Source organism: Sycon ciliatum, chromosome 4 (assembly GCF_964019385.1).
Source record: "Sycon ciliatum chromosome 4, ocSycCili1.1, whole genome shotgun sequence".
Taxonomy (NCBI): domain Eukaryota; kingdom Metazoa; phylum Porifera; class Calcarea; order Leucosolenida; family Sycettidae; genus Sycon; species Sycon ciliatum.
The window spans coordinates 9,755,532-9,770,538 of NC_088646.1; the positions used below are offsets into that span (position 1 = coordinate 9,755,532).

Here is a 15,007-nt window from a genome sequence, read left to right on the forward strand (position 1 = left end):
GAACTCATCAGCGCAGCACAGAGAAAAATGAGGCCGAACCTGAGAGCAATGGAAATGAAAATTTCCGATCAGGCCCGAACGTACCTTGCCAGAGTGCTCAAACTGACAAGTCAGTGAGCTCTGCATAACGCAATCAGCAAAGGCACTACCCCACGCAAGAGTGCTCAACTGCTACAAGAGCAGGAGCAAGAGCAAATACTTGTAGTTAGAAGGCATTCTGGATGTTTATGCCGAACTTGTTAGGTTAATAGTCTACTTCTTAGTATTGGACATTTTCTCGATTCACCTCTTCTTTGTGAGGGGGATATTGTTATATATGTACTCTAGATAGATAGGTACTCATGTGTACTGTACATAGTAGTAATATACCTACTTCCGTAGCACTAGCATGATCTAGCATGATCACACTGCGCATGCTCTTGTTCAAGGCTTTTTCCCTAATCTACTTGTGCTAGCTGGATGCTTGTGTGCATGGGGATCAGGACACAACACTTTGTGTGTCAGCTATGACATCAAACATTGTGGTTCCATGCCTAGCATGTAGGTCAGAACCATCCTGCAAATTTGAATGATGTAGGTTGAACGATCGCGTCGCCAACCATACATTTTGAAATTCTCTTCGTAGTATACCTTCCACCATTGGAATTTCGAATTTCTTGCTGAGAGGGGTAGCTTGCAACCTCGATATGGCTTGTTCCAGGCATGCTGTGAAACGAAACCCTGTTGAAGTAGTGGCGGGGATCTGCCCTGCAACTGCTACAACAAAAAATGGCCGACCTGACTGGACAAATGATCCCTGGCTTCACCAGACGCCAGAAGTCGGACAACATGTCCTTTGCCGCGATGCCCATCTCCAAAAAGAACTCCATCTTCGTCGTGAAAAGGCTTGAAATACTCAATATTCAACCGAGATTCGCGGTCTCACCCTTTCTCAGATCGAACCGTTTTTTTGTTGAAGCAGTTGCAGGGCAGATCCCCGCCACTACTTCAACAGGGGATGGCTCCAAAGCATGCCTGGAACAAGCCATATCGAGGTTGCAAGCCACCCCTCTCAGCAAGAAATTCGAAATTTCAATGGTGGAAGATATACTATGAAGATAAATTCAAAAAGTATGTTTCGCGGAGCGATCGCTCAACCTACGTCATTCAAACTTTGCAGGATGGTCAGACCAGGGAGCCCTACACATACGTGTAGGGCTCCCTGGTTCAGACGTACATGCTAGGCATGGAACCACAGGGGATGATGCCATAGCTGACACACAGAGGCACACACACTGCAGATTCGTGTGCACAGATACTAAATTAGTGGACGTCGTCATCTTCTTCCCGCTGATCTCAAATGTACTATGACGTGCTATTTCGCCTGACGGTTCTTTTCGGAGATGGACGTCGCGGCAAAGGACATGGTTTCCGACTTCTGGCGTCTGGTGAAGCAAGGGATCATTTGTCCAGTCAGGTCGGTAGCCTAACCGTCGGTAAGCTTGTGTTTGGATCCCGTTCTGCTCGATGTGGTAGATCACAAAAAATTTGATATCGCACAAATTGATCTCTGCATCGTGCGTACGGTGTTTTATATTCGGAAAATCGCAAAGTGTCTCTGTGTGGCCGTCCTATGCCACGAGAGACTCCAATCAGGCTCCTATGTCCTCTGCCTTCTTGATTGAATGTCCACTTCGTTTGAACAACGAACACAGCAATCGAGGACGGCTTTGCAATGAAAGATACCGCTATACTGGAGGTGAAAAAAGAAGACTGAAAAATGTGCTCAGGATGAGACTCGAGTACACACGTACTCTCCCAGCAGGTTCTGTGGATGTCGCTCATAGATGCGTAATTTCGCGTGACGATGCACCGCAAATTACGAGGGTAATATCGCACCTTTTGTATACACTTGTGGAAGTGCTGCACGTGTATGCGTAGTGTGAAGGATTGATTTCCTTTCAGAGCAGCTGCCACGTGCAGGCTCTGCTCATACGGAGGGTTTCTTCTTTTGCAAAATGTGGTATAGAATATAATGTTGGGCACAATTGCAGGATATTACAACAATCTCTCCTCTCGTATAGGAATTTGCAGGATACCTTGCACAATTACGGTTTGACAAGCAAGATTACTGTAAAAGTCCGTAAATAAGTATCTACCCTAAATAAATATCCCCTCCGTCCTGTCGACTCCGTCTATTGAAGTCAAGTTCAGCCCAATAAACCTACGGGCCCAAATAAGTACCGGTACAGTTCGCACATACAGTGTGTTGCATGCACATCGACACACAAAAATGACTTGTCCATTACACACCAGTCAGGTCCGAAAGTTAGTTCGTGCCCGAAAGTCAGCAAATGCCCCAAAGTTAGTGCGGGTGTGACCCCTAAATTTGAAAGCATCAAAGTACCTATTTACGGACTTTACAGCAGTGCATTTATTGCGGTGTTGACCAACCATCATTGTTTTGGCAACTACTACAACTACAGGTCAAGAGGTGTACATGCCTGCTGTCATTATCAATTGTAGGTTCTGTATTTTGGGTGGCTTATCGGAAGGACCTGTACAAATTGGAAAACGTCATCCTGGCACCGTGGTGCTGTGGGAGTTTATTGATAGCTTATATGCCGTCCTACCGGTAGGACCCAAGAAATCGCGCTTCAAAGTGCTTTTGGTGGAGAATTGTTTTGAAACAACTGTTGAGATGAGGTCTTTGTAGGGCAAAGTAATGGCGCAAAATGCAAACCTATGTCCAGTGCATTGCATATGTGCAACTTTATCAATTGTCAAAATGGCCGCACATGTTCCTGTCGGAGCGCTAGCACCTCTGTCCAAAGTGAATTTTGACCATGGCACATCAATTGTGATGAAGACCTAATATCTTTCTCAGCTTGCCATGGCAGTGGAATACAAAATTACACAAATTTACACTCCGTTTCCATGGTTACCTTGGACTGTTGGCATAGAATTTCATAGTATGCCTTGTATGATCACGTCCAGAATTTGTGGACTCCTTCACTAGCCCCTTAGCGACAGTTTAGGGTCAAGCTTCAGGTGAATATTAAAACAGAGACCGTGCAGCATGTCTGTGTATGATGGTCCTACCAGTAGGACCGAGGTCTATGCAAGCTATCATTATTGGAGTATGAGGGATTTGTATGTCGAAAAACATTCAGATCCTGGCTTGAGAGTGGGCTAGAAGTCCCCTTGAAACTCTTGTGTACGTTAAAATGCATCATTTTCCTAAACAGCATTATAAACTGTGATCCTAACAGGAAGTCCTTATAGGCAACCACTGGAAAACTTTGCCTGATGCTGAAAATCTAGCTCTCCGACAAACATCACCGGATAACATCTAGAGCTATTCTCGCCAGTGGTTACGTGTTGGTTACCAACAACCAGTGAAAACCAGAACGTAAGAGTAAATACTAGGCATGCAGGAACACACCCTCTTCTACAAGGTATCAATCTTAAACTTGGTTTTACTAGCTCTTTTCAAAGAATCCACCCACCATATTCATGACTCAATGAAATTTACTTACCGGGCTGAAATTTGTACCACCTGTCACCCTGACCGATCTCATTCGGTCAAACAGGACATCTGGTTGCAGCGGCTGACCTGCAAAGATGGTTGTTGCATTGCTCTCGAATGCAATGAAAGACACAATATCGTTCTGAGACTTTCCATGCCGCATCACCAAGTATTGGTTGCAAGCGTCCAGCACTGCACCGAGGCGATTAGGATGCGACTGTCGTAGATAATGATTAGTGGGCTGAGCATCTCCAGAGCCCATTGATCCAGAGCGGTCCACAACCAAGACATGATGTAGTGGCTCAGCACCGGCATGGACACACTTGAAATGATGACCGCTGCTGTGCACGTGGCCAGCACCACCGAACCGAGCTGAGTCAGCTTGCGAGAGTGGAGCATGCCACAACTTCTCTGTACAATAGGATTCAGTCGGCTGATCGTCGCTGGTTGCCTGTTGATGTTCATCAGCCATACAGCGTATTGGACACTGCCTGAATGAATCTCGGTCTTCGGGAGTACAAGGGTCCTGAAACCGAATGGCCTTCCAGAATGCATCGTGTGTCAGCTCATCTTTCGCAATATCCTCATCGGGACCATATTTTTCTGTTTCATGGCGTTTACCATCCGCTTCAGAAACCGTGCACTCTTTACTGCTACTAGCACTATCCTCACACAGCATGAGATGGATATGTCCTCGTCCAAGACTTTTACAGTGGAAGTTGCACATTTCAGCTTCACCACTGTCACCTTGACCATAGCGACGCTTTTCCACAACAAACACATCCTCAGCAGCCACCACATGGGTCAGTCTCATGTTTCCATGATCGGTTGCGTGCAAATCCTCATCGTGATTGTACTTCAATGTGCAGAAGTAGCCACATGATGGACACCTGCGATCACAGAAGTGTATCTTGTTCACATCAGATGGCGTGCAGCGATGATCACCTCCGTGTTCCTTCTCGTTTGGAGGGATCATGATGCAGCATTTCTTGCGTGTTCCATTCTGATCGGTGACACTCTTGTACGTGAACTCATCACCGGCCGATGTCTTGAAGCGACGCTCTTCTATCTTGCGCTCAGAGGAAATGAAGCAGATGCCTTCAATGTCACATTCCTTAGGACAGACGTGTTCCTGTCCACAGAAATGGTTGACTTGGGCGAGTTGTCCATCGCTGGTTAGAGCGTGGAAGTGGTCATTGGTCTCCTGGCACTTATTGTTGCAGCCATCAATGGCGCAAGTTTCTGGACAGGCCAGGTCACGGCAAGCATGCTTGTCATGAGTCATCTCATATGGACTGATGCACTTGTTAGCACAGCCAGGCAAGGTGCAGCTAGCCCCACACAGATGTTGTACAGCGTTGCAGAGATGTTCACCGTCGTTTGGATCTCGTTCATGACCTATCTTCTTGACACAGTTTCGGTTACAGTTGTCCTTGCCAAACAAGTGGCAAATTTGACCACAAGTATGATTGCGTACCTTGCAATCGTGTCTACCGGCGTGACCCGCTTGGTCACGACATTGCTGAGCAGAGTACGGGACAGCATTCTTCAAATCAGGGCCCGGAGCGTCGTCGTTCCTCACCGCATCGCTACACACAGTCTCATCTTCTGCTACATCCATGTCTGAATCCCTGCGTGAGTCCTGCACAACTACGTTGCCCTCAGGGGTCTGCGCATTGTCAGCACTAGCAGTACCTTCCAGAGAATCATCTTCATCTGCTTCGTCACAGTAAGTACAGGACTCATGGCAGCGATGGTCACCTAAGCAATCATGCTCATCAGACTCGTGATACTTCTTCAGCAAACACGGGTAGAAGCAATGCGCACACTTTGCTTCACATAGTTGCCAGTTCTCACGTAAGCGAGACAGATCAGCCTTGACTTCCTTCTGCAGAATCCTCACATCGCCATCATCACTGTATCCACCGACATGACTGTTCACCCACTCAGTGATTCTCTTCTTGCGTCTCTCACACAGAGCGTGCACAAAGCTCTGGAAACAACTCGTCCATGCTTTCACATCTTCACACACTCTTCTGTCTACATTCACTCTGGAGTAGACAGAAAGCAGTGACTCGATCAAGACTTTCTCCTGAGAGCCACGCAGCTCCACACCGCTATCCAGGTAGTTTGGCACACTTTCCCCAGACTCCAGTACTAAATCATGATCAGTGACGGCTTCACCACTCGCGAGCAGGAGTGGTTCGTCTTCATTGTTGTGATTCCGGACGCAGCCAAACTCTATAGCTGCTTGCAAGTGACGCTGTAGGCGATCCACCTTCAGAGCCACCGATGTGCGGTCAAAGCTAGACCATTCTTGCATGTGGATCTTGGCCATCAGTAGTTTTAGCACTTCCTTGAACTCCCGGCCAGATTTGAAGGCTGGTGTATCAATAGACTCCAAGTGAAGACGAATGCTATCCAGTTCCGTGTAGAACTCCACATTGCCCAACGTTGGAAACGTTTGTACAGCCAACTGCCCACGGTACATCTTCGTCAGGAAGTTGTTCTCATCTTCCTTGCAGATGTCTTCCAGCTTTCGTTTGAAATGGCTTTGCAAGTCTTTGATGTCTCTTTTGTCCACATCCTTGATGTTGATATAGAACCAGCCTCGCAACAATCGCTCGTCACCCTTGATCAACTCCACGCCATCTCTGAATCGACTCAACATGTTACGGGTATCTTGATCCACACGGAACTCGGTCTTGAAGACAGTCAGTCCACTGATGGCAGCATTCATCACCGACAAGAACATGTCCTCCTGCTCTGTACGCTCCATGGAACCAAGTCCTTCAAAGTCCAGCACTACATACAAACAGCCTTGGCCTTGACGAAGCGTCAGCCACACGCCATCTGTGCATCGATCACCTGAGATATCAAACAGAGAGCCTGTCAGATGGTTGAGCATATAGCTTTTGCCTGTACTCTGTTTTCCCATGCTTGAGATGACCTTCACAGGGCCAGGCCAATCATCAAGAAGTGCTTCATACAGACCAAGCTGTATGCTGTCTTGCAAGTCAAAGACGGTATGGGCCGACAATGCCGCATCACTCTTCATGCCATCAGCAAACAAGGTCAACATGTTTTGCTCTGCGCGTGCAATCTGAATTGGCACAAGGCAGATCACACGCTGCAGCCAGTCAGAGATAGATGCCGGTGCAGCAGCCGCTGCAGCGCTATCGGCAAAGCTAAGGTGCACACTGTCGGTGAAAGCAGTGTTCTGTGTCGTGACATGGAGCATCTGGGTTGGCTTGTGCGTGCTGGACTCCAGAGCATGGAACAGCTTCTTCACGTATGTGTCTGGAGAATACTCGGGGTGCAGCTGTCGAACACGCTCAGCAGGAATATCCAGGATACAATTGAGGCGTATGCTGGCTCGGCTGGTGGACAGACAATCAGTGATACAGAACTTGTCGTACACATAGTACAAATAGTCCAGGTAGTTGGAGGGGGCATTCGTTGGTGATTCGGGCGACGACTTGGCTCTGGGCATGGACCGCTCCAGGTCAGTCATGTTGAAGACACTTCTTGCTGACCTGATGTCCAAGAGAAGAGATCGTAGCTGATGGTGTTCCTTGTTGAATGCAATCAGATGCATCTGCCGACCTATGAGCATCAGTTGCATAGTTTGTATGCATGCTGGAGGAAATTGATCACGGTCTAGGTGGACAGTCTTGATCGGCTTCAAGTTGACTAAAGAATAGACATGCATAACGATCTCGGGCTCACTGGGCTCATCACACGTGTCACTGTCAGAGTGCATTTCAGCATCTTCAGTGTCACCAGCTTCACATTGCCCTGCAGCAGAGTCACCATCTGAATCATACAGTTCATCTCCTGAATCGATACCGCTATGCCTGCTGGTGACTTCTTCATCCACATTGGCAAGGGAATCTGTGCCCATAGCATCCACTGACTCAGTCTCAGTTGCTAGAATCGGTACTGGATGCTCCACCACAGCATCTGAGTTGCTGCTTGCAGGGCATGAGGTAGCATCTGGATTTGTCTTTGGTAGCAACCTGCTCTTGGTGGACTGAGGCTGTTGGACACTGAAAGTCATCAAACAAGATCCGTCAAGAGACACAATAGCTCTGTCAATTGGAAGTTCCACACTGATAGTGCGCTTCTTTATGATCTTGTCCTGTGCATCATAAATATGGCATTGGCCATGCTCATCGAGTAGACACAACTTTTCCTGACCAGGTACAAAGAGAAGTTGAGTTAGAGTTGCATCACCTTTGCATTGCTTCACATCAATCTCGCATCGCAAACTCCATTGCTTCCAGTCTGGATCAAAACGATACGCATAGATTCGTTCCGTGCCAGGAAAATGGAATGCCACCATACGTGTGTCTTCATCAAAATCCACCAAGCCCACAGCATCACGCTTTATTGAGAAACGCGTTGTAGGTAGGGAGTAGCTTCGCTTGTTATTCACTGGAGGTAGCAAGTGAATGTCCGTCTGTATGCGGGTCTGTTGGCGAGTTTGAACTATTGCCAGCACTTTGTTAGTCTGCAAATAGTACAACTTGAGCAGTGACTGAGTTGCAGGATTTAAAGGGATGTTTGCTGTGGATTGCTGGATGCGCGGAGTTGGCATGAAGCCAGCATCCTCTTCCATTTTGTTCAGTTCTTCCTTCAGTGGATCAAAGGTGTAAAGCTGTTGAACATGGGTCACGGCCGACCGGCGCTGCTCTTTTTGGGAGATTTGCAATTGACGTTGATAGCCTCTTGGTAGAGTGATTCTCTCAATCACCATCTTTAGCTGTCCATGGGAGTTGTTGCTGAAGTATTCTCTGACCTTGTTAGCCGCATCAGAGAGTGCTTTTGACCTGTGTTGGCGTTTAGTTTCATGTTGCCTCCCAACAGCGTACAGTGGTTTGCTGGTGGTAACACGATGATCAAACTCCAAAACCCGGATCATGCTGGCACGGCAATTCTCCACAACCGTCTTGCACTCAGCACTATGGAATATATCCGGTAGACCTGACGCCATAGGCTTGCTCTGAATTGATTTCAGTCTTGCCTCCACCGCCTGGTTAAACTCTGCTTTTGTCATGGTGGTTGGGAACATTGCTTTGGGTGTATAATCACTCCGTATGCAGTGCTTGTTCATGAACTCGGTGACATGGAAGCGTCCATTCCTTCCAGCAGCTGCTACAAAGCCAGCAATCCGCTTCTCATAGGGTACTGACTTGCTCTCTTTCATCATCTTTTGCTCATGAGCGATCGAAAACACAGCATAGGCATACTCCATTGTCTGTAGGTCCGTACCTTGGGTGACAAGAGCATGACAAATACTCGACTCAGCTTGAGTATGAGCAGGCTGCTTTCCCAATTTACTTTCAACATATGCCAAAGACGTTTCCATATTCTTCACTTCAGACTTGTATGCTTCAAACGCATGAGCATCCTCCTTTGCCAGATCCACAATTTCCATCAGAGCTCGGTTTGCTGGTGGCAATGCATCGATCTTCACTGAGTGAGGCGTACGACATACAGGGCATTTTATGTCCCAGGAGACTCCATTGCGATTCTGTCCATTTGCACGGACATGTAGTTCCAAACAGGACTTGCAAAAAGCATGCTGGCACTCCAATTCCGCCGGATCTTGGAAAATGCTGAGACAGACAGGGCACATTGCTGCCTCGTGGCTTGACTTTGCCTTTTGCAGAATAGCTATTTCTCCAAAGAAGTAGCTCGCAATGGGACATGTTTGCATTATGTGGTACTTGACAGCTTGCTCGATATGTCGGCGTAGTGCTGTTTTCTCCTCGTGCTCCTTCTCTTGTTGCTCTTTCTGCACTCTCTCCAAGTTGTTCTTGAAAGTCTCAACAGCCGTTTCAAATTCCTCCACAACCGGTAAGAGTTCAGGCACAGCTGCACGGCATAGCTCAAGTATGTTCTCGTCAGAGATGCACCCAGCAAATGAAACTTGAAAGCAGATCATCTTTTCGCGGAGAAACTCAGCAGCAGCGTCAAGCAGTAGGAAATGATTGCGAAGTGGCAGAAAAGCAACAACCTGTGCCACAGACTGCCCCACATGGACAGCGCGTACATGTGTGCTCTGACATAGCACCACCTCAGCTGACGACCGCAGCGGGCCTTGCTTCAGCTCAACACAGAAGCCGTCTTTCAAGATGATGTCTTCATCCGATTCCTTCTGGAAGCTGACAACTAGCTTCTGCGTTCGCTTCTCCACACGCTGGCTGCCAAAAGGGAAGTGGTCGAACAGTGACTGTTCACTCCCAGCAAAAAAGACCAAGATCTCATCACAGAGCTCGAGAAGATAGCGGACCATGTTGCAGCTGATGTTCTTTCGGGACATTTCCGTGAATGCATTATCCGTGGGACGGAGCAGCAGATACTGGACACTACCACCATTGCTGAGACAATAGATGCCTGGGTCAGTGTCATCCATCAGCTTGCGCAGTGATCGTGCATCCACAAGTTGGCGCTCCCGAAGCCAAGCTGCAATTCTTCCCTTGTTGCCATAAAGACCCACTGTCATCACCGTGTCCTTGCGCAGGTGCTCATGCTTCAGCACTGCTAGCGAGTGCTGGGAGTCGCGAGAGAGTTGCCTTTCCATTCCATGGCTGTTTCTTCTACTATTGCCACTGCCGTCATTGATGGCATTGCTGCTGCTTGCATTACTGCTGCTGCTACTACTGCTGCTGAGCCTGGCAACTTCATACACGCCTTGATCTGATACCAGCACTTTCTGCATGAGTGTGCCCGTATCCTGTGTGTCGCAATGCACATTCAGCAATGGTAGCACTGTGAACGAGGCTGTAGCATTAGCCGTTGGAGGGGATGCAACACTTCCAGCAACAGCTAACTGATGCGGTGCGGCAGGGCCGATGGCTTTGACAGCAGTGAGGGGTGATTGTGCGGATGTTTGCACCGCTGATGAACTTGTGATCTCTGCCGGAGTAGTGTTCTGCTGCTGATTTCCAGCAGAGATGGTTCCTGGATGCCTGGCACAAGTATCCGCATTGCTGCTCTTCACACATGCTGTAGTTCTGCGTGGGGCTGATACCTGTGACCCACCACTTTGCTCTGATGCAGCGGGGACACCAGCTGGTGGTGGGCTGGGGGTGCTGCATGGTTGTGTGGTATCTTGCTGTTGCCTGGAAGTGACATTGGCCGTACTTGGCTGGGGCTCAGTGGCTTTAACAGTATCAGGCATTGCTGATGGACGTGTTGCCACTCGTACATGCTGTTGGCGCTTGCCTTTGCTATGCATTCCAGTGTCACATGCTTGGCAGTAATGAAGTGAGCAATCGGCACAGTGCACATCCGCATAGGAACTCGAGCACTTGTCACACGGGCGACATGTAAACTTTCTTGGAGGTGCTTCTTGAGAGATATCTTCTGCTATTAGGCACACTCGGCTGTGCGTCTTAAGTCGGCCCTTGCTGTGCATGGCAATGTCACATGCTGAGCAGAAGTCAGCATCACAATTGTGGCAGTGCAGTGTCGCGTCAGCCGTCGTACATTTGCAGCATTTGACGATTTTCGGAAGAGGCAGTTTCTGATGGGTGGCAAGCTTGCCGATGCTGTGGACATCATCCCAGCACTCACTACAGTACACCATGTCGCAATCATCGCATTTACTCACTGCCGGCGTCTGTTCACACTGATCACACTCTTGTAGTCCTGCAGAAGCAGCGCTGCTACCTGCCGGTGTAGGACGAGGGGCATGTTGATACTGAACAGCACCGGTCATTGTTTTTGGAGCGCTTGACAGAGGAAACTGTCCATTGGAGCTCTGGGGCAGTTGTTGTCCCAAGGCAGGGACCTGCTTCTCATGGGACGGTTGTGAAAATTGACTTTGACCCTGGAAGGGTTGTTGGTCCTTCGTATGGGATATAAGCGGCATAGAGGTAGAAGAGAGCGACTGTTGCTGCTGCCACTGTAAGAACTGGCTAAACTGCTGCTGCTGCTGAGCAGCGCTCATGCCGCTCGTTGGTGCTGCACTGAACATGGATGAGTGCTGCTGCCATTGCTGGCTATCTTGGAACGGAGCCACCGGTAATGATGCCAGTGATGCTGAGGCTAGTGATGCAGCAGAGTGAAGACTGCTCATACTGCTACCAGACAAGCTTAACGGTGAAGCATAGTGGCTTCCTTCGGAATCTTGACCGTAGTGTGGTGCCGTGTGCTCTGAAGGGATCACTGCTGTGTACTGCTGTGACATTATGCCAGGCTGTGCTGTGTGCATGCCTTGGTTCAGGCTATGCTGAAACGGATGAGGTGTTTGACCTGAGGCAAAAGCATGGCCATTCAAAGCTGACTGCTGATTCTCTTGCTGCAGCGTTGCCTGTCCATACACATTTGCAAGTTGTTGCTGGGTCTGCTGCTGTGGCGGTAACTGTGGTGGTGGTTGCTGCTGCTTCTGCTGAGGCGGTGCGTGTGGTTGCTGTTGCAGGGGCTGTTGTTGCTGCTGATGCTGATTATGTTGCGGTTGATTCGTGTGAGCCTGTGACTGCATACCTTGGCGGTGTTGTTGCGGCCATTGTTGCAGCGGTGGATGTTGCTGCGGATGTGTTGGGTATGGCATTTGCTGTTGGTACTGATGCTGCAAAGATGATTGCTGTTGTTGTGGTGGTGACAGTTGTGGCTGCTGCTGTGGTGGTGGTCGTTCCAGTTGCTGCTGCTGCCGTCGTGGTGGCGGTGGTTCTCGTTGCTGTTGAGGTAATTGCGGTAGTTGCTGCTGTGGTTGCAGTAGTTGCTGCTGTTGTGGTGGTAGTTGCTGCTGCTGTGACGTTAGTTGTTGTTGAGGTGATTGTTGTGGTTGCTGTACTGGTAGTTGTTGCTGCTGCTGCTGCTGTGGCGATTGTTGTTGTTGTTGTTGTTGCTGCTGCTGCTGTTGTTGCTGCTGCTGTTGCTGTTGTTGCTGCTGCTGTTGCTGTTGTTGTTGTTGTTGTTGTTGTTGCTGCTGCTGCTGCTGCTGCTGTTGTTGTTGTTTCAGCTCCGCTTGTTGCTGCTGCTGTGGTGGTAGCTGCTGCAAAACACTTGGTGGGTGCTGATAATGCGCACTTGGCGCAGGCATGTTTGTCACACTCTCAGCTGGCATGCTTTGATCCACATTTGACATTGACATTGCCTGAGCGTTTCCTTGAACATTTCCATGGTGTTCCATACCATTACTGGTGTCCATTGGTATATCATCGCCACCAGGCTGGTTTGGACAATGCCCAGCACTTTCATTGGTGTTTGCTTTGGTGTGTACTGTTGCAGTCATGCCTTCCATGGCGTCGCCATTATTATCGACATACCCACGGGTTGCAACCAGACTTGGAGTTCCAGTTGGTTGAAGAGTTGGAGAAAGTTCTGCAAATTTGAACACACACATGTAAACACAAAGAACACAATGACACAATGTCAGGATGTCATAAATATCCATTCAGTATATGCAAACCAGCGGCGTAGGAGGGGTTTTGGAAGTGGTACGACCAAAGGTCGGCGCGGCCGAAGGCCGTTTTGGAGGGGGGTCCGCGGGACCTCCCCCGGGAAAATTTTGTAAAAAAGACACAAAATCCTGCGTTCTGGGAACTTCTGGCACAGTTTATAAGTCATAGAATTATTTCACGGGCAGAAGAGACGTGCATGGACATGCACATATGCATGGCAGATCTACGAGTACGAGTCTAGAAAAAGGTCAAAGTCTGATGCGCATATGCATCGCGATGGATCCTGATTTTTTTATTACGGTTTTGCACGTTCCGGACGGACCACACTTTTCGAAAAGTGGTACGGCCATGGTCGTACCAGTCGTAGCGGGTGCTACGCCCCTGCAAACAATAGGGAGGTTTCGCTCTACGTAATTACATATGAAAATCCGTACGTCGTACGCGCCAGGGAGCGAGGGCAACTTTCATGCGTAAATCTCTCTACGGATTTCCGTGGAAAACTAAGGACTTTTTGAAATATGTTTCGCATTTTCCGGAGTTATCCATGGCAACGTTGGCTTTTTTTGTTTGGCGCGCATGAGCGGTGTTGATACCGCGACCCTCGGTCGGTTTAGCCGCTTCTGCCCTGCCTCCTCTGCTTCATCTGCCATCGTAATGTGCCGCCCTGCTTTCTCTTGCTGGCGTTTGCACCATGATGGTTTGTGTCTATCTCGTAAAAAATCGTTCAAGCGAAACACAAGGTCCACAGCACGTGGAAAACAAAATGGAGAACATTGTGTAGATTTGTGGTGCATGCGGTAGGCGCATGCTGCCGAAGCATTCCCAACGCAACAAGGCACGCTTAGCAGTCGACTAGTCGTGGAGAAATCACGTAGAGCGAAACCCAACAGCTTGGATTTTTACGTGTGAAAATTACATGCAGTTCCTATGTTATTTTCATACGTATTAAATTACGTAGAACGAAACCTCCCTAATACAATGACTGACATAGGAATATGCATAGGCGGTTTAATTAGATGGTTTGGAGGCAACAACATCGTGAATGGCCAACGGTCCTCAGCGTTTGTTCAGCACCTCCATGAGCGACACTGACTCACGCTGCTATCTGGTGTTCACGAGGTGTTTGTCGCGCTGGAAACGGAGCATCTCTGTAAGTTTGTTTCCCTGGTGATGTTTGTGCCTGGAGAGCACTATCTAAGTGGTGCTCTTTGCCCTTGGGCTCAATCTTGCTCAGCCTACTCAAGCTCAACTGATGAAGGGTGCATTCCCCGAAACACTGTGTATTAAGGAGTGAGTGGTGCTTTCTTGCAGGTTTGCCGAGTGGACGGTTCGATGGACTTCTCGTGCGCTCTGGATGGGAGTCGTGAGCCAGTCAAGTGAGAATTCAAGTCGGCAGGAAAACCGCGAGCTCCCATGTATGGAGCAACACACAATTCCCCAAGTATCGCCGAAGTCGCACCAACCTCTTCTTCACATGGTTTTTAAAGACTGCCAATATAATTTGGATCCCACCATCATAAATATATTTAGTATTACACGCAAGGTGCATATAAAAACACGAGTCGTGGAGCAATTCTTGATCAAACAATGCGAGAGAAGGCTCTCGATTTCGTGAATTGAGCAGTTTGTCAGAAACGGGTAGCACCAACGGTGCAACCGACTGGGATAAGAATGTATTACCGAGCACACTGACAGGCTATGCAGCCAAAGATACTGCAGTGTAGTCTTCCAGATTACGCAATGCAGACAGTTGCTCCTGTTTTTTCGTGCTGCATGCATCCATCCATGGCACGTTGCTGTAATGCGTATGCCCAAGAGGATCAGTCTTGGACTGACTGGATGCACCTCATGTCTTTTGCATCCATTCTTGGCAGTGCTCCTGTTCTTTTCGTCATAATGTCTCTACAAAAGAATCAATTGCAACAAGAATAAGAGCATGAAAAAAGTGTTTTTACTCCGAGTTTCACGTACTGAGCGATCATCAGAAAACAGTTTTCTGATGATCGCTTAGTGGGTGAAACTCGAAGCAAAAACACGTTTTCATCCTCTTATTCTTGTTGGAACTAGCTCTGCCTTTCGGTAT

The 15,007-nt window shown here is 48.5% G+C and overlaps 1 protein-coding gene across 1 annotated transcript in view; it reads right to left on the reverse strand.

Annotated features, from left to right (window-relative positions):
- The window catches only part of LOC135814369 (uncharacterized), a 36,024-nt gene that overhangs the window by 9,378 nt on the left and 11,639 nt on the right, over positions 1 to 15,007 (reverse strand). The window contains exon 4 of the mRNA XM_065327479.1: positions 3,519 to 12,844. Within this exon, the coding sequence (XP_065183551.1) occupies positions 3,519 to 12,844 (9,326 nt within the window). The remainder of the gene's footprint in view (positions 1 to 3,518; positions 12,845 to 15,007) is intronic.